Here is a 19,676-nt window from a genome sequence, read left to right as displayed (position 1 = left end):
CAGAAGTACTCTTTTAAGAGTGCTTTTAGTTGTGCTGTCATGGCTGCCTTAATATCCTGAATTGATTCAAAACATTTACCTTTCATGGTCATTTTAACTTTGGGGAAGAGCCAGAAGTTTTACAGTGCCAGATCCAGTGAATAAGGTGAAGATACACTGTACTATTTTTAAGAGCTTGCCTTTCTGTTAGGTGGCACTTGGCATCAACACTCATTGTAGTTTTGATCACCTCCTTAAAAAACGCATGAAAGAAGACTTCCACAACTGCTTCAGAAAGTGGCAAGAATGATGGCATAAGTGTGATCAAAACTAGGGGGAGTACTTGGGGGGGATTCATGGCAATGTGTCTATCAATGCAATAATTTTATTTAAACATTCCCTGTTTATTTTAATCACATCTTGTAAATATTTCATCTCCTCAGTATCCTATTGAAATATAATTTTTCTTAAATCACATGGCTACTTTCAGGTTTCTTGCTATACCAACCAGAAAAAGAAATATGCTTAATATTTCCTATTCTCAGTAAGACTGCTCATCTTGAATGAGACATGCTAGAGAGGGAGTTATAAAGACCTTTGGGAATGTCTAAATTTTATTGAAGATCTACAATGGAGCAGGCATTATGTAAATAGGTTGGTACACATTACATCAATCTAATCCATTCAAGACTGGGTTTATTGTGGGGATGAGAGGGTTACTGGGTCTTTATTTCTATAATTTATATAAATAACATTTGTATAACTTATATTTGATAATCCTAAGGTGAGTACAAGTCAGAATCTCTATGAAAGTGGAGTATAAATTCCAAAGAACTAATTCATGATGACATTATTTTCTCATATTGTAACACTTTTCTGAAAAGTTTTTTGTACTCATACCCTCTCTTTAAATATCTGGTATGCTGTGTGCAACAAAATACTTCCCAACAATGATTCTAGTCAATGTTTATATTTTATCTTTGAAGGACAAGTAATATAAATAATTCAGTTAACTATTTTTAATTAAAATATATTGCTTACAATGATATTTATAAATTATAAAACTGAGCAGTTTGATTTAACACCAGTGTACATCTCAGAACAAGAGGATGCTAAAATTCAAAATATTTTAAAAGAAAAATTTGAAAAAATTAAAATATAATTGACATAAAGATTTTGAGAATTCAAAGCAGTGAGTCAACCACTGAAAGAAGCTGGAGAGTAAAGATTCATTATAGTTATGCTATATTCTGATATCACAAATTGAATTTGTTTTTAAATAAATTTATAGTTTGCTTTTGGGTACCTGGAATACATTGACATTTATTGTATTTATTTTTTGCGGGAAACTGCCTGTTCATTATTTATTTGCTATAGTGAATTAAATTTACTCATAATCCTTGAAGAATTCAACCCAATGTCTATAACTTCACTGGTATTTCTGTACTGAACACAATCACCAACACAAAAACAGTGTACATTCTCTCGGAATCAAAATGAGCATTTGTAAGATTTTTATTTCTTGCATAAGTTATGGCAGAGTTTATTAAAAATATAACATGAATCCTCAGCCTTTTATCTTCACTTAAATACTGATTTCACTGTCACAGGAAATCATCCAGGTTTGGACTCTGCCCACATTGTATTCTGTACACAGGGAAAAGCCAAATGCCACACCAAGTCTATCTCCCCACCAGTAAAATCAAGACTCCTGCTCTGCTTTCAAGACAATTTTATGGCCTGGTGGCATAAGATTCATGACAATTGCTAAAAAAAAATTTTTTAAACTAAAGACCATTTCTTCCTTTCATTTAAGAAGCAAGTTGTTTTCTCTTGTCTTTCCATATTCCTACCCCTTTTTCTTTATACAAATATTATTTATAATCAACTTATAAGTATAATCACTATTTATAATCACTTTAACACTGTTTTATAATCAACTACTTAGCATTCTCATTTAATTCAAGATGCTGATTAGGTACATAAGCAATTCATTGTGATACTATTACAGAAGCTGAGGGCAGAGAAAAGTTCAGAACTCTGAATCTGAAAACCAATCACACTCAAACTCAGAAAAAGACTCAGGATATCAGCTAGACACTCCTCATTTTCAAAATATGCTTATGTAAGGGGGCAGTTATTTCCAAATACATTTTATAGTACATATAAATTGAGTGCTCTATTATTTTCCCTCTTGGAAATATTTCCCCTGTTAGCTCAGAGTTTCCAAACTTGGTAATGCTGAGGCTGTTTTGAGGAATTCTTAAAAATAGGTGTTTAGGGCCCCACCCCTGGAGAGGCTGCTGCACCAGTGCTGGGACAGAAATCTGTACTTCAGCTACTTTCCCAGGTGGCTCTCACAGCCAGGCAAGCATTGGAAAATGTGCATCAGCTGATCTGTCCATTTTGCTGATTGGGGGAAAGTGTATATATGCAAGTCAACCACTAAAATTACATTTTTTCTAAGTCACAGCATGCCCAAATTCAATAATTGTTCCCACAGCAGCGTTAGCAGTGGGTGGAATTCTGCAGGGCTGAAAAGTTAATTACAGTGAAGGTAATTTGGCCACACAGCCCTTGTGGAAAGGTTATATTTCTGGGTTAATCTATGTGTTTTTCAAGTAATTCTTTCCCTAGCTGTTTCTCACTGGTGTGCTGAGAATCTCTTTTACTTCCCTCCCACCTTCCTTCCTTCACCCAAAGCAGAAACAATGACCCGAAGAAACCTTTAGCTTCAAGGTCAGCCCATAAGGTGGCCAAGATCAGACAGGCTTAGAAGGAGGAAAGTGACAAAAACCAATCAGGGGATGGGAGGAAGGAGTGGTGGCCTGTGGATCACAAAATAGGAAGGGAGGAAGGAGGATCTTCTATCTCAGCACTAGGAAGCAGAAACAAACATCAATGACCTGAAGTGTAGACTCTCACTGACCTGCTGTCCGACAGTCCTGACACCTAGCAAGAGAGACGACATCAACACCATGTGCACAGGTGGAGCTCTGAAGGAAAACATCATCACTCCTTGATTTGTATGACCTGTAAAATATTTTTTAATTATGTGAAATGAAATATACAATTGAAATATAAGTAAAATTTTTCCAGCCCTTTTGGTAATATACTTATAGTCACTAAGTCAAGCAGAATGTTCCCTTCTTTCCAAAGCCAGGCTCTAAAATCATGTGTAAGTGTAAATGTTTTTAATTTCTCAATTTTTGTTTCTAGTGAAAAATAATGGCTGATACTCTGATCACCCTGTTGCATTAGTGAACCTAGGCAAAATCCAAGCAACTAATGCCAATGTCTCTGTGGATTTCTTCAGTATAGGTTTACTTTCTGCTAGTAAGGCTCTACTTACTAGAGCTTTCTTGTACATAGATCAAATAACATTTTTTTTTTTTGGTACCAGGGGTTGAACTTGGGTTCTTGCGCTTGGGAGCCAAACGGCGGAACCACTGAGCTAAATCCCCAGCTCAAATAACATTTTTATAAAGTTCATTCCTACAGTTATATATTTCATTCCTATAGTTCTTGTGATCAATATGCCATTGAAGAATGTCCCATTTCAAAATGTCTCATTACTACTTCATTCCTGCTGCCCATTTCGATAAATGTTTTCCCTTTGTCTTCCCTAGCTAAACATTTTCACATTATCTCTACTGAAATCAGGAAGCGGATCTCAGTGGTGGTGTTTTCTACCATCCTGTACAGCCACAACAAGTTCTAAGAAAAACGTACATATTCCTATCACCAGTGAAATTCTCAAGGACTTAGTAAAGACAGCATGTTCTGGGCCTTCTTGGGGGATAGGGTAGGGAAAATTCCTTAGGCTAATTATGTCAAGCAGAGTTTATTTGAACAAAGAGAGAAAAACAAAGCAAAACATTACATGGTTCCTGAATTGACCAGGTTCTGAGAATTCCAGCCAACATCATTTGCAGAAAAACAGAGGTGCACCATAGCTAACAACTTAAATATCCATAGCTTTGCCCATCAACCAGTCAGTGGAGTATAGCATAGTTAACTGGCAACAGGGCCTCCTGTATCCTATCAAAGCCCAGTTTCTGTGATTAATCTGCACTGGTTCATTCTGTTATGCCCAGGAAACGTGGCCAGTTCAAATCCCTGGCTTTCCAAATTTTATTTAGCAGGTTACATACTTTGCACATGTTAAATTTGCTCCAACATTTTCATATCCCTAAACTTTTGGGCTAATTTCTCTTTCCAGGTAAGTTCTGGCATCAGAAACTTATTGAATGTAGCCAAGACTGTGCCTCAGCATCATGTAGACTGTTGGAGCTATTTTGCCTGCCTAGGCTTCTGCATTCAATTCAGAATCTTTAGTGAATGTACCAATATCAATAAACTCAGACAAACTGTTTGTATTCTTCCCCTCATGACCCAAGACATATAACTAAGATTTCTTCTGATATAAATTACCCAAGTATTACCGCTGTTTTAGAACATATTTTTCCTAAGTTCCTCTCATAAATGCCCCTTCAGCATTGTGAGATATGACCCAAGTTATGGGTGTACAGACAATAATGGGTGTCTGGAGGAGGTATAGAGGGAAGTCACCCTCTATTTGTAAGGCAGCTGTCCCAGGATAGGTTGGTAAATGACCTTCAGGAGTCTGAGAGAACCAGAAAAATATGATACGTGGAGCTTCAGCTTCCCCATCAGAAAAGAGAGTAGAAAAATGTGGGGTTGAAGCTGGAGACAATAGTTTATTAATTGACCCATGAATGAGAGGGTGGATCTTTTTTTTTTTTTAATTCTTTTATTGGTACATTGTAGGTATACAACACATTTATATTTCTCATTGGGAACTGTACCTTTACATAATGCATCTTGGTTCTTATTTTTTCCCCATTCCTAGCCCTCCCTTCACCGCCTCCACCCTTCCCTATTTACAAAGACTTTATTTCCATTTTTTCCATTTCTCAGCATTTTTCCTTTCCCTTCTTTCCTTTCCCCTGCCCCTCCCACTACCACTACCCTTTGGACCTTTTCTTCCTAGTTTGCATTATCAATTATTCATTCTAATCATTGGTACATTTTAGGTATACAATATAATGACATTCGTCATTGGAAATTTGCACCTTTACACAGTCTCTCTTGGTTCTTATTTTTCACCCTCGCCCAGCCCTCCCTTCAACCCTCCATTCCTCCCTATTTACAAAGATTTTGTTCCTATTTTTCCATTTTCTCATATTAATCCCATTCCCTTCTTTCCTTTCCCCTGGCCCTCCCACTTCCTTTCCCTTTGCCCCTTTTCTTCCTATTTCACATTACTTATTATACGTTTTAGTCCTTATTTACACTTTCAGTTTCTCACACCAGAGAAACTATTCAGTATTTATACATGTGTGTCCTATTTATTTCACCTAAGAGTATGGCCTCAATGTGCATCCACTTAGTTATAAATGTCTCTAATTTCTCATTTTTTATGGCTGAGTAGTACTCCATTTTATTTAAAAAAAAAATCCATATTTTCTTTCTCCAGTCGCCAGTTGATGGGCATTTGGGCTGTTTCCAAGTTTTAGCTATTACAAACTGTGCTGCTATGAACATGGGTGCACATATATCACTGTGGTATGATTCTTTTAATTCTTTGGGGAAGATCCCCAGCAGTGGAATAGCAGGGTCAAATGGAACTTCCAGTCCTAGTTCTTTGAGGTATCTCCATACTGATTTCCACAGTGCTTGCACCAGTCTACACTCCCACCAGCAGTGGAGCAGGGTTCCTCTTTCCCCACAGCCCTGCCAGCATTTGTTATTGGTTGATTTCATGATAGCAGCCATTCTTTCTGGAGTGAAGTAGAATCTCAGCGTTGTTTTCATTTGCATCTCTTGAATGACCAGTGATGTTGAACATTTTTCATGTATTTATTTGCTATTTCTACTTCTTTGTCTGAGAAATGTCTGTTCATTTCAGATGCCCATTTTTGGATTGGGTCGTTAAATTTCAGAGGTCTGATCTTTTTAAGTTCTTTATAGATTTGAGATAGTAGACCTTTGTCTGAGGAAGAGCAGGTGAAGATTTTTTCCCACATTGTGGGTTGTCTCTTCACACTGCTGGTGGTTTCTCTTGCTGTGCGGAAGCTTTTTAATAAGAAGAGATCCCACTTGTTGATTCTTTGTGCTAGTTCCTGGGCAACTGAAGTTTTGTTCATAAAATCTTTTCCTACACCGATGTCTTCAAGGGTTCTAGCTAACCTCTGTTCCAACTGGTTCAGAGTTTCTATTTTAATATTTAGATCTTTAATCCATTTTGATTTTAGTTTAGTGCATGGTGAGAGATACAGGTCTAGTTTTAATCTTTGGCAAGTTGAAGCCCAATTTTTCCAGCACCATTTATTACAGAGGCTATCTTTCCTCCAGTGAGGGTGTTTGGCTCCTTTACTGAAGATGAGATGGCTGAGTGTGTCTGGCGTTGTTTCTCCATCTTCTAATCTGTTCCACTGGTCCTCAAGTCTGTTTCTTTGCCAGTACCATGATGTTTTTATCACAGTAGCTTTGTAGTATAGTTGCAGGTTGGGGATTGTGATACCCCCTGCCATGTCTCGGTTACCTAGAATTGATTTTGCTATTCTGGGTCTCTTCTTGTTCCAAATGAATTTTTGGATTGTTTTCTCAAGTTCTATGAAGTATGCTGCTGGGATCTCAATTGGAATTGCATTAAATCTACATAGCAGTTTTGGAAGTATGGCCATTTTCACTATATTAATCCTTCCTACCCAGGAGCAGGGGATGTCTGTCCATTTTCTGATATCATCTTCAATCTCTGTTTTCAGAGTGCCATAGTTTTCAGAGAAGAGGTCTTTGATTTCTTTCGTTAGAATGATTCCTAGGTATTTCAGTTGTTTGGATGCTATTGTGAAAGGAATTATTTGCCCTATTTCTCTCTCAGTGAGTGTGTCATTGGTGTAGAGGAAAGCTATTGATTTTTGTGTGTTGACCTTGTAACTAGCTACTTGACTGAATTTGGTTATTAAGTCTAGAAGACTTTTGGTGGAGTTCTTGGGGTCTTCTATATAGAGTATCATGTCATCTGCAAATAATGACAATTTGACTTCTTCATTACATATCTTTATTCCTTTTATTTCTTTCTCTTGTCTAATTGCCATGGCTAATGTTTCCAGAACTATATTGAACAAGAGCGATGATAGTGGACATCCTTGTCTTGTTTCTGATTTCAATGTGAAGGATTTCAGTTTTTGACCATTTAGTATGATATTGGCTGTTGGTTTTTCATAGATGGCTTCTATCAGTTTGAGGTAGAGACTATCTATTCCCATTTTTTGTAGGGTTTTTATCATAAATGCATGTTGGATTTTGTCAAATGCTTTTTCTGCGTCTATGGAGATAAACATATGGTTTTTGTCCTTGGCTCTATTGGTATAGTGTATTACATTGATTGATTTTCGTATATTGAACCATGCCTGCATCCCTAGGATGAATCCCACTTGATCAGGGTGTATGATCTTCTTGATGATCTGCATTCTATTTGCCAGTATCTTATTAAGGATTTTTGCATCTTTGTTCATTAGTGAGATGGGCCTATAGTTCTCCTTTTCAGTTGAGTCTTTCTCTGCTTTGGGGATCAAGGTGATGCTTGCTTCCAGGAATGAATTTGGGAGTATTGCTTCCCTTTCAATTTCACTGAAGAGTTGAAACAGTAGTGGCAGCAATTCCTCTCTAAATGTCTTGTAGAATTCAGCAGTGAAGCCATCAGGGCCCGGGCTTTTCTTAGTTGATAAGTTTTTAATTACATTTTCAATTTCATTGGTTGATATTGGGTTGATCAGAATTTTTAGGTCTTCTTTGTTCAACTTTGGTAATTCATATGTATCTAGGAATCTATCCATTTCTTCTGTGTTGACCATCTTATTGGCATATAGGTTCTGGAAATAGGTATTGATGATCCTCTGTATTTCTGCTGAGTCTGTTGTAATTTCACCCTTTTCATTCCTAATTGCATGAATTTGGGCCTTTTCTTTCCTTTTTCTGACAAGGTTGGCTAAGGGTTTGTCAATTTTGTTGATTCTTTGGAAGAACCAACTCTTGGCTTCATTGCTTTTTTGTATCATTCTCTTAGTCTCCATTATATTGTTTTCTCCTCTGATCTTTATAATTTCCTCCCTTGTATGAGCGTTGGGGTTGTCCTGCTCTTCTTTTTCTAGAAGCTTGAGGTTCAGCATCAGCTTGTTTAATTAGGCTCGTTCTGTTTTCCTAATATGCATATTCACTGCTATGAATTCCCCTCGTAAGACTTTCATTGTGTCCCATAGATTCCAATATGTTGTATTGTCATTGTCATTTAATTGAAGGAACTGTCTGATTTCTTCTTTAATTTCCTCTGTGACCCATTGGTTATTCAGAAGTGTGTTGTTCAATTTCTACATGTTTATGAAATTTTTTGAGTTTCTTTTGCTGTGGATCTCCAATTTCATCTCACTATGGTCTGATAATATACAGGGGATAACTTCAGTTCCTTTGCACTTACTTAAACATGTTCTATGTGTGAGTATGTGGTCTATTTTGGAGAATGACCCATGTGCAGCTGAGAAGAATGTTTATTCTGATTTTGTGGGGTGGAAGACTCTGTAAACATCTGTTAAGTTCATTTGTTCAAGAGTTCGATTGAGTTCTAGTATTTCATTACTTATTTTGTGTCTAGTTGATCTATCTATTTGTGACAGTGGGGTGTTGAGGTCCCCCACTACAATTGTATTAGTGCATATATGACTTCTCATGTCCATTAGTATTTGTTTTATATAGGTGGGCGCACTAGTGTTTGGTCTATAGATATTTATGATTATCATCTCTTCCTCTTGGATTGTTCCCTTTACATGGATGCAGTGTCCTTCTTCATCTCTCTTAATCAGTGTTGGTTTGAAATCTACTTGATCTACAAAGAGGATAGCTACTCCTGCTTTTTTTCAGGATCCTGTTGCATGGAGTATTGTTTTCCATCCTTTAACTTTCAGTCTATGAGTTTCCTTTTGAATTAAATGTGTTTCTTGTATGCAGCATATTGTTGGATTTTGCTTCTTGACCCATTCTGCCAGTTGATTTCTTTTGATTGGTGAATTGAGACCATTAACGTTGATGGTTATAACTGAAATGTATTGACTTGTCATTGCCATGACTTTTTCTTTTTGTTGGGTTCTCCCCCTTTACCTTTAATTTCTTGTCATGCCAGATGGGTTCATTCTGCTTTGCTTCCTGGGGTTGTGATCCTCAATGTCTGTTCCTAGGATATTGTGTAAAATTCTTTGGAGTGCTGGTTTGGTATTCATGAAGTTCCTAAGGTGCTCTTTGTCATGAAAGTATCTTATTTCTCCATCCATTTTGAAAGATAGTTTTGCAGGGTACATCAATCTGGGTTGGAGGCTGTTTTCTTTTAGGGCTTGGAATATGTCACTCCAAGCTCTTCTTGCCTTGATAGTTTGTGTTGAGAAGTCGTCTGTGATTCTGATGGGCTTTCCTTTCTATGTGATTTGTTTCTCTTCCCTGACTGCTTGGAGAACTTTGTTCTTCTGTTGTGTTTCTGGAATCTTAACAATTATATGCCTATGTGTAGATTTTTTTTGATCAAGGCTATTTGGAGTCCTATATACCTCACTTATCTGTATGTCAAGCTCTTTCCCCCTGCTTGGGAAGTTTTCTCCCATTTTTTTCTGTGAAGAGATTTTTTATGTCATCTCCACTCTCTCCTGTTTCTTCATTGAGCCCAATCAGTCTTATGTTATTCTTCTTTGCATCATCTAGCAGCTGCTGGATTGATTTCTCATGTTCCCTTATAATTTTGAAGCAGTTTTTCTTTTCCTGGTCACTAATTGCAATCTTATCTTCTATATCTGAAATTCTGTCCTCACATTGGCTCATTCTGCTGTGTAGACTTTCAGTGGAGTTTTTCACGTCCTGGAAATCTATTTGCATCTGTTTTATGGATTCCATTTGTTTCTTATGTTGGGATTCCATCATGTTCCTCAGCTCCTCTCTAGATTTATTAATCATGTCTTGCACTAGGGGCACAATTTCTCCTATTATCTGAGAAATTATTTCTGATTTTATTTTTCCTAGATCCCCTTTTGTTGCCAGTTCAGTGGGTCCAGGTGGTTGAGTATCACAGTGTTCCATCTCATTTCCCTTGGGGTTGCTGTAGGTGATCTGGAAGTCTGATTTTGAGACTTATTTACCTGTTTTCTCATTTTGACTGGGCCTGGGGGCTGTTAGCACCTGCACGGATTACCTCCTCTGAGCTGGGAGAGGTGGGACAGGGGCCGGGAGTAGTGGTAGGGATGGTGACCCAAAAGCCCTTTCCTGTGGGCTGGGAGCAGCGGGAGGGATGCTGGCCTGTAAGCCCCTTCCTCTGGACCAGGAGCAGGGGGATGGCGGCTCAGAAGCCCCTACTTCTGGGCCAGGAGCGGTGGGCGGGATGGTGGCATGGAAGCCCCTTCCTCTGGGCTAGGAGCAGTGGGATGGAAGGTGGCCCAAAAGCCCTTTCCTCTGGGCTGGAAGCAGCAGGAGTGATGGTGACCGGGAAGCCCCTTCATCTGGAGGAGGAGCAGTGGGACGATGGCTCAGAAGCCCCTATCTCTGGGCCGGGAGCAGCGGGACTCAATACCTTGGTCTGGTGGTCTTGTGTCCTCTGCATCTTTGTAGTGTGGAACCAGGTGGCTGCCTGTCTGCAGAGGGGTGATTCGGTGTCTTCCGCGTGACTCGGGACCTCGGTAGGGTGTGCACAGACCTGCCTGTCTGCAGCGGGGTGATTCGACGTCTTCGACTCAAGAGGGTGGATCTTCCCTTCCTGCATTGCGGCTGCCTCCTAAAAAAGCAGCAATACACTTTAGTCTGGTCTTTTAAAAAGTGACCTTAAGTAATAAACTCACACTGGTAACAGTTGCAGGTTTTAAAAATTGAAGTCATTTTTCTTTTTTATGTCAAAATCATTTTGACAGAGAAAAGATTATGCCCATTCTGTACCAAGACCTTAATGTCAAGCATATTTATGCAACAAAAAGGTTAGATTATAATTTTCAAACAATAGGAAGCTATCTTTGGTCTAACAAAACAATGAATAAGGTGAAGTCCTAATGATAATTTCCAAGAGTTTAGCCCAAACCTTCCCTCACTGCCTATTTCACCATTTTTCATGAACCTTCCTTATATTCTTGTCAGAATCAATCATCCTTCTCTGCTTAATGATATGTTTTATGCAAAATTGTCATCACTCTATATGAATATCAATGGTATGTAAATGTCCTATATATGTCTTGCCAAAATACTGGAATTTCCTGAAGGGCACTACGTCTATTATCATTGTATCTACCTAGGTACTGAGCAGAAGGTTTAACACATAAAAGCTGTTTCCTGAGTTTGCACATTTGAAAGGGCTATACAAAATGATTCATATCATTAAATGCAGGATAAAGATATTAATAACAAGATATGCCTATCTCACTTCCAATTTCTGCAATCTTCTCTCTCTATGTGACCAAAGTATTCAAGTAGTACAAGAAACCCTAACCTTAACTATAGTTCCTTCTCCCTTTGCCAATACTCTGCTTTTGTTCTGACCTTTTGCTCTAATTATTTTAAAAATATATTAATTTATTTATTAGCAGTACATGTTTGCAATATGTATTATTTACGTTGCTTGTGTGGAGTTGGTACATGTACATAACACATCTTCATTCCTTTTTTCATCTCCACTCTCTTTCCTCTTCTCTTGATTCCCTTTCCATTTAAGAAAGAACTACCTCCTATGATCTATCTTTTATTTTTCTTTTTATTTACACTTTGAGTTTCTCATATAAGAGAGAGTTCAAAACAAACATACTCTTAAGTGATAATTCCATGTGGGGGATATTAATCACTGTAGACAGTAGGGAAAGGGTTGGGTCTTCAGTAAATGGTGCCAGGCTGATTGGCTCTCTATGTGAATGTGAATTTCTGTCTTGTGACTTAATTATAAATTGATTCAGTTCTGAGTCAACTGAAAATATAAATGTAAAAGGCATAACTACAAAAACTTTTAAAAATAGCATGGAATGATAATTCTATACACTGAAGTGAGGATAAACTTTCCTAACCAAGTAACAAAAATTATAACACAGAGGGAAAAACTAATGTTTGACCACACTAAAATCAGTGACGGTGACAAAAAATTATCATAAGGAAAATGAAAGACCTATACAAAATTGTAAGAAAAGTGAAAAATATGTAACCACAGCAGTAGTGTCCAGTATATATAAAACTACAAATAAGCAATAGCAAATTATTGAGCAGAAAAGCTTGCCCAGTAGAAAAAAAAAGGTCAATAAATATGAATAGAAATTTCAAAAAAGAGGAAGTAATACAGGGGCTGATTAGGAATCAGGGAAATGTAAATTAGGACCACAATGAGATTCTATATATCACCCACAGAATTGTAAAAGATTTCAATTTGTAAAACATGTATTTATTATCTGTTGTCCAATAGAATGTGAAGCAGCTTGAACTGTTGTCTACAACTCTTGTGGGTGTGTATTACAACAGCTCCTCGGGAAATCAATGTAACCTCTCTAAAGTATTACCCTTTAATCCATCATTAAAAACTTTTCAGAAACTCCTCCCATGTGCACCAGGAAATGTGTACATCTGTCTCTATAACAGCAAACCTTAAATGTCCAACAGTAAAATGGATAAAAACATTCAACAACAAAATAAAGTTGTGATGTATTCATACAACAGAAAACTATCCAAAATTGAAACATCAATGAAACACAGCTACATTCTTCAATAAGGATAAATCCTAAACATTATACTGACTAAATGAAGCAAATCATGGAAAAAGCAGTTCATTTACATTTTAGTACACTAAAGAAAAGATAAAAATTAGTTTTGTTAATGGATACAAACATAAATAGAAATAAAATAGTATGAATAAGGAAAAGAAAGGGTTAGTGCAATTTAATATAAGTTGATTAACTCTAAAGTGGAGGAAGAAGAATGACCTGGACAGTCTAGAAAAGGATTCTGGGGTGCGATAAGATTCTCTTTCTAGGTCTTGGTGTTGGGAAAGGTGTAAACATTTAAAAAGTGTTCTTAAGAATATGTCCTTGTGAACTTATTGTGTGAATGTTATATTTCTCCATATTTAAAAATTAATGATAGGCAATCTATAGATTTGAAATTAATAAAGGGGGGAAATGTTATAGAAATTATATCAATCCAATGCAGAGGAAGATAAACTATAAAAAAACATAGCTTGAAAATAGGAATCTCTTTCTAAACTAGAAACTGAAAGAAAATGCAAAGTGGCCCACAGAGCTAAACCCACAGGACTACAGAGTTCAGGGTCTGGAAGCCAGGCCTGGGGTTTTCAATTAAGTGAGGTCAAGAGGCCAGGCAGAAATCCATTCAAGACAAGGAATCAAAGAGCCAGACCAAGGACTTCATGCCAGGGACTGAGTGGAGTTGCCTTGGTCATGAAAGGGTACACAAAGCCAGGAAAATACCCAACAAACTATGAAGGACCAAACTGGTATGTGGCTACAGCTTTTAGAAAGCTATGGGCAGAAGGAAATGGGAGGCTGTAGAAACAGCCCCATAAATAGGAATGGTCACCAGCTGTCTGTTCTCTCAGTCCTGGAACTGCAGTGTGTCTGTCATAAATCTTAGCACTAATCCTCATTACAATATGTAAATCTGGTATGGGATGGGGAGGCCATGTGATCCTAAAGGAGCTAGCCTGGAACCAGAAAAACAGAAGAGGGAAGAAGGGAGAGAGGAAAAGGGAAAAGGGAAAAGCGAAAAGGGAGAGGAAACTTCCACCCCAAATGAGCTTACCAAGTAAGTTCCAGGAACATGCATGATGCCCTAGTTTCAATATCCAGCACTGCAAAAAAACAAAACAAACAAAAAAAAACCCTGTAAGTTCCAAAACAATATGAAATAACTAGACAGCCAACAAAATCAATAAGAATTGTTCGATAACATTTTTAGATAGGTTTAAAATGTACATGAAAAAAGTCATAGCATCTACAGAAAAAAAGTAAAAATGTGAAACATAAGTTATATGAAACTAAAATAGGTGATTACTAAATATAACCAAGGCCAGGGATTTAGCTCAGTGGTTTCGCCACCTGCTGCGCAAGCTCAAGGACCTGAGTTCAATCCCCGGTACCAAAAAAACAAAAAAACCCCAAAAAAACAAAAAACAAAAATAAATACATAAATAGAACCAAAAATTTTAGAATTGTAATACAGTGCCAGTGAAAGTAATGGTGACAGAATAAATTAGTAAAATGGAAGAATCAAGATTCCTTTGATGCTGTATGAAATCGATAATATTTATAAATGAAAGAACAATTTAGATACATAGAAGAGAAAGAAAAATTCTAAAATATGTAAAATAGATGTTACAAAGGAAAGATTTAAGAGAATGATACGTGTAATTTATATATTTGTAAAGAGACAAAATTTAATAGAAATAAATGGATACACATGGAATAATAAAATAAATCTGTTTCATTTTTCATTGTTGAATTCTAGAGGTTCTTTTCACATTCTTTATCAAATAAACAAAAGCAGAGGAAATTCATCACCCCAGATGTGTCCTATAGGAAATGTTAACAAGAGTCCTTCTTAGAGCAAAATGAAGGGGTCTAAATAACAACACAATACATGGAAATATAAAGATCTGTGACCAAGGTAAATATATAGATAAATACAGAATTCCCTAGTATTATAATAACCTTTAATTCTAGCATAGAATTTAAGAAACAAAAGCATAAAATAACTATAAGCCTGTCAATGGCTATGCAATATAAAAAAGACATATAACATATATAACAAAATCAAAGAGAAACAGATATAAAGAAGTAAAGTTTTTGTATGTAATTGAAGTTAAGTTGTTAGCAATTTAGAATAAGTTGATAAACTTTACGATATTTTATGTTATCCCATGGTAACCATAAAGAAAATTTCTTTAGAAGACATACAAGAAATATGAGAATATTGAAAATATGTCACTACAAAAAAATTCAATACAACACAAAAACGTCAACAAAAGAAGAAAAGAAGGTCAAAGTAGTTACAAAACACACAAAAGACAACTGGTAAATACCAGGAATATGTCTCCCTATCAGTAATCATTTTAAATGTAAATGAGTTACCATACCAAGGACAGGGCATAGATTGCCTGAATGAATGACAACCACCAAATATTCATGTATATGTTACCTATCAGAGATTCATTTTAGACCTGAAGACTAATAGATTGTAAATGAAAGGATGGAAAAAGATATTCCACGCAAACAGTAATAGAGAGAAGGGATAGTCACATGTATATTAGATAAAATTGACTTAAGGTCAAAAACTTTCTAAGTGACAAAGGACATTTTGTAATGGTAAAAAGTCAATTCACCAGAATGTTGTCACAATAATAAATAAGCATACATTTAAGATCAGATCTCCAAAGTGTTCCAAACAAATATTCACACCATGTTTGAAGGGAAAAACAGACAACAACAAAATAATCACAGAGAGTTTTAATATTTTATTTTGAAGAGTGGATGGAACAACAAGAGAGTAGATCTATAAGAACACAGAGGACTTGAACAACACTGTAGACCAACTGGACCTAACAGACAGATACAGAATACTGTACCCAATGGCAGCACAACACATATTCTTCTCAATGCACATGGAACATTCTCCAAGGCAGACCATATGTTAGGCCACAAAACATCCTAACAAATTAAAAAGACTGAATCATACTAAGTATCAATTATAACCACAATGGAATGAAATTAGAAAACTGGAAACTTCACCAATATATAAGAATTAAACAATACACTCTTCAACAGTCAAGAACAAGGAAGAAATCACAAGGGAATTTAGAAAATATCTTGGGAAAAATGAAAATGAAAACACAATATACCAAAACTTACGCAGTAAAAGCAGTATCAAGACAGAAGTCAATAGTGTAAATGCTTTCATTAAAAAGAAAACAATCTCAAATCAGCAGTATAATTTTACACCTCAAGAAACTAGAAAAGAAGAATAAACTAAGTAAAAGTTAGTAGAGTAAGGAAATAATAAACATTAAGGAGAAATAAATGAGATAGGTAATGGAAAACCAATGGAATAAACCAACAATTGATTTATTTAAAAGAGCAACAAAATTGGCCGGAAAAAAAGGTAGCGAACATTTAAATAAATAAAATCAGATGAAAGAGGTGATAATAGAACTGATGCCACAGAAATAATAAAAATGATTGGAAGAGACTAGTACAAAATTATAAAACAAGAAATTGGGTAACCTAGAAGAAGTGGATGAATTTCTAGAACTATATAACCTCCACAGATTGAATTATGAAGAAATGAAAAGTCTAAACAGATCTATAACCAAAAAAAGAGATGAAATCAGTATTCAAAAATCTCTCCCCAAAAAGTATAGGATAATATGGCTTCATTGTACAATTCTACAGAACAGTTAAAGGAGAATTAACACCAATACCATTCAAACTCTTCTAAACCTTGAAGAAAAGGAAACACTTCTAACACTTCCATTTCATGAGTCCCGTATCACCCTGATATTATAAATACACTACAAGAAAATTTTAAGGCAATATACCTGATGACTATTAATGAAAAATCTTGAGCAAAATACTAGCAAACCAAATTCAACAGTACATGAAAAGTATTTTGCACTATGACCAAGTGGGATTTATTCATAGAATGCAAGAATGATTCAATATATGAAAATCAATCAATGCAACATAGTACATAAACAGAATGGACAAAATCCACATGATCAACTCAATACTCAAAAGGCACATGACAAAATTTAACATGTTTTCATGATAAAAACATAAACTAGGAATGGAAGGAAAATACCTTAACAGAATTAAGGCCACATATGAAAAACTTGCAGATAACATGATAGTAAATGGTCAAAGCTTGTCCTCTAGTATCAGAAAAAGGCAAGGAAGCTCATTCTCACTACTTCTACTCAGGGTATGACTGGAAGTCCTAGACAGAGTAATCTCTCTCTCTCTCTCTCTCTCTGTCTCTCTCTCTCACACACACACACACACACACACACACACACGCACATTATATAAAAGGCATTTAAACTGGAAAGGTGGAAGTAAAATTGTCTTAAATTATATGCAGAAAACTCTAAAGATTACACACACAAAAATACTATTACAACTAATTCCCAAATTCAGTAAAGTTACAAAATATAAAATCAGCTTATAAAATTTGTTGCATTTCCATATATGACCACAAAAAATTATTTAAAATCAGTCTAATTCATAAAACATCAAACTAATAAAATGCTTAGAAACAAACTTGAAGAAGGAAGTCTTGTAAATTGGAAATTATGAAATTTTGCTAAAAGATATTAAAGACACAAATAAATGAAAACATAACCCACCTGCATGGATTGGAAGACTTAATATTGTTAAAATGTCTAAATTACTTAAGTTTACAGATTGGAATATTTTGCAGGAATAGCAAAACCATCCTAAGGCTTATATATAATAGCCAACAATCTCTTGAAAAAGAACAAAGTTGGAGACCTTACACCCCTTGACTTCAAAAAATTACAAACCTACAGTAATCAAAACTGTGATATTGGCAGAAGGACAGACATTTGGAGAATGGAACATAATAGGGATTCTAGATACAAATCCATGTGTATATGATTAAAAAAATCTTGGACAAGGGCAACAAACCTCCGACTGGGGAAGGATAGACTTTTTAACAAATAATGTTGAAGAAATTGGGTGTCAACATGCAAGGGGTAAAGTTGGCCCATTACTGTACTCTGTACATAAACGAACTAAAAATGGATGAAAGACCTAAAATTAAGACCTAAAGCCTTAAATCATAGGTGCAAATCTTTACAATACTAGATCTTCTAATTTTTTTTGATTCACCAAAACCATAGGAAACAACAGCAAAAATAAACAAATGGGACTATATCAAACTTAAAAACTTCTGCTCATCAAAGGAAACAATTATCAAAGTGAGGAGGCAACCTATAAAGTAGGGGAAAATGTTTGCAAATTATATACATATAAGGCTTTAATGTGAAAATATATGAAGAAATACAACTCAACAAGTAACAAAAAATAAATAAATGAATAATATGAAAATTCACCCTGATTAAAATGGGCAAAGGGCTTGATCAGATATTTCTCCAAAGAAGATATACAAATGCCCAACAAGTACATGAAAATATTCTCTACTGCATTAGTCATCAGAGAAATGAAAATTAAAAATCCAAGAAGATATCACCCCCAAAATCAAAAAATAATCATTACTAAGCTGTGGAAAAGTAGAGCCATTGTGGATTGTTGGTGTAAACTCATGAAAAAGAGCATAGAAATTTCCTTTGAAAACTTAAAAATACAACTATCATATGACCCAGAAATCCCATTTCTGGGTATATATACAAAAGAAGTAAATGCAGGATCTTCAGGAGATATCTATAGCTCATGTGGTATAAGAGAATGTAGTGTAAACATATCATTAAATGTTCTTCAGGCATTAATAAAAGAAATTCTTTAATGTGCCACAGTATGGATAAATCTTGAGTACACTGTACTAAATGAAATAAACAATCACAAACAGAAAGATACTATTTGATACCAGAAACAGAAAATAGAGCTTCCAGGAGTCGGGGGAAGTAGAAATGAGGAGCTGTTCAATAGATGGAGTTTTAGAGTACAAGATAAAAAAGTTCTAGAGATCAGTTCAGCTACCATGTGAATATAATTAACATTACTTAACTATACTCTTAAAAATAGTTGAGATGATAAATTTTACACATTAGGGTCCCCCCCCACCCCCACCCGGTACCGGGGATCAAACTCAGGACCTTGCACTTGCAAAGGCAGGCACGGTGCCACTGAGCTAAATCTCCAGACTCTCACATTAGGGTTTTTAAAAAGCATATGATAGTAGAGCAAAATGTCCTGGCCCACATACCACAGGGTTATCTTACAAAATTACATTAAAGTTAACATGGTTCCTACCACTTTTGCATTCCATCATCTCTCTTTCTTCTCCATTCCCTACTCCTTTGGTTCCATGTCCAATGTGTTAGAAATCACCGCCAGAAAGTCTGGGAAGAGGTCAAGTTAGAAAGAAGGAAGAAACAAAACACATCTCTTTATCTAACAGCAAATTATCCATTTGCAATGGGCCCTGCCAGGGGAAGGAAGTTGGCCTCGCTTTGAGAGGAGATGGGAGTGCTGATCAATACCTAAGACTAGCCCTTCTGATAGCTAGTGTAGAACTGTAGTTTATAACTTAGGAGTCTAACTAGGAATGAGTAGAAAAATTAATAGACATACCCAGTTAATCCATTGGCCAAGAAAGGAATGTCCTAATGAGCACATTTAAGGAGGCAATGGGAAACAAAAACGAAGACGTTTTCCAATGTGATCTGCCTGTCTACCTGTACTGGCTCCCAGTGCTAGTGTATATAATGTTACAACAGAAAAAATGTTGGAAAGACTGTATACTAAATGGTTGGCAGCAGTCATCTTTGAGAAGGGATTAGAAAGTGGAGGTTATTTAGAAAAAGATTTTTACTCTTCATTCACTATACAGCTATATTATTTGTATTATTTTCAAGGAGCTCATGTTCATACAATATTTATATGTGAGTATCATTAAGTCAAAAGTTT

General features: G+C 35.9%; 1 protein-coding gene across 2 annotated transcripts in view; it reads right to left on the bottom strand.

The window, feature by feature from the left end:
* Positions 1-2,785: 2,785 nt before the first annotated feature.
* The window catches only part of LOC147822677 (uncharacterized), a 31,776-nt gene continuing 14,885 nt past the window's right edge, over positions 2,786-19,676 (bottom strand). The window contains exons 2-5 of one of the 2 annotated variants that reach the window (XM_087195833.1): positions 19,020-19,108; positions 13,816-13,864; positions 10,610-10,810; positions 2,786-3,012 (exon numbers count right to left, since the gene is read on the bottom strand). In XM_087195833.1, coding sequence (XP_087051959.1) covers positions 2,901-3,012; positions 10,610-10,810; positions 13,816-13,864; positions 19,020-19,038 — 381 coding nt within the window. In that variant the 5' untranslated portion in view covers positions 19,039-19,108 and the 3' untranslated portion in view covers positions 2,786-2,900. The remainder of the gene's footprint in view (positions 3,013-10,609; positions 10,811-13,815; positions 13,865-19,019; positions 19,109-19,676) is intronic. The other variant, XM_087195834.1, reaches the window with a different exon arrangement.

This window comes from Heterocephalus glaber, unplaced genomic scaffold (genome assembly GCF_053883595.1).
Source record: "Heterocephalus glaber isolate CG9 unplaced genomic scaffold, H.glaber_assembly_v1.0 deba00001610, whole genome shotgun sequence".
Lineage (NCBI taxonomy): Eukaryota > Metazoa > Chordata > Mammalia > Rodentia > Bathyergidae > Heterocephalus > Heterocephalus glaber.
The sequence above is the reverse complement of the archived record's forward strand: the minus strand, read 5'-3'. Positions and strand labels throughout refer to the sequence as shown.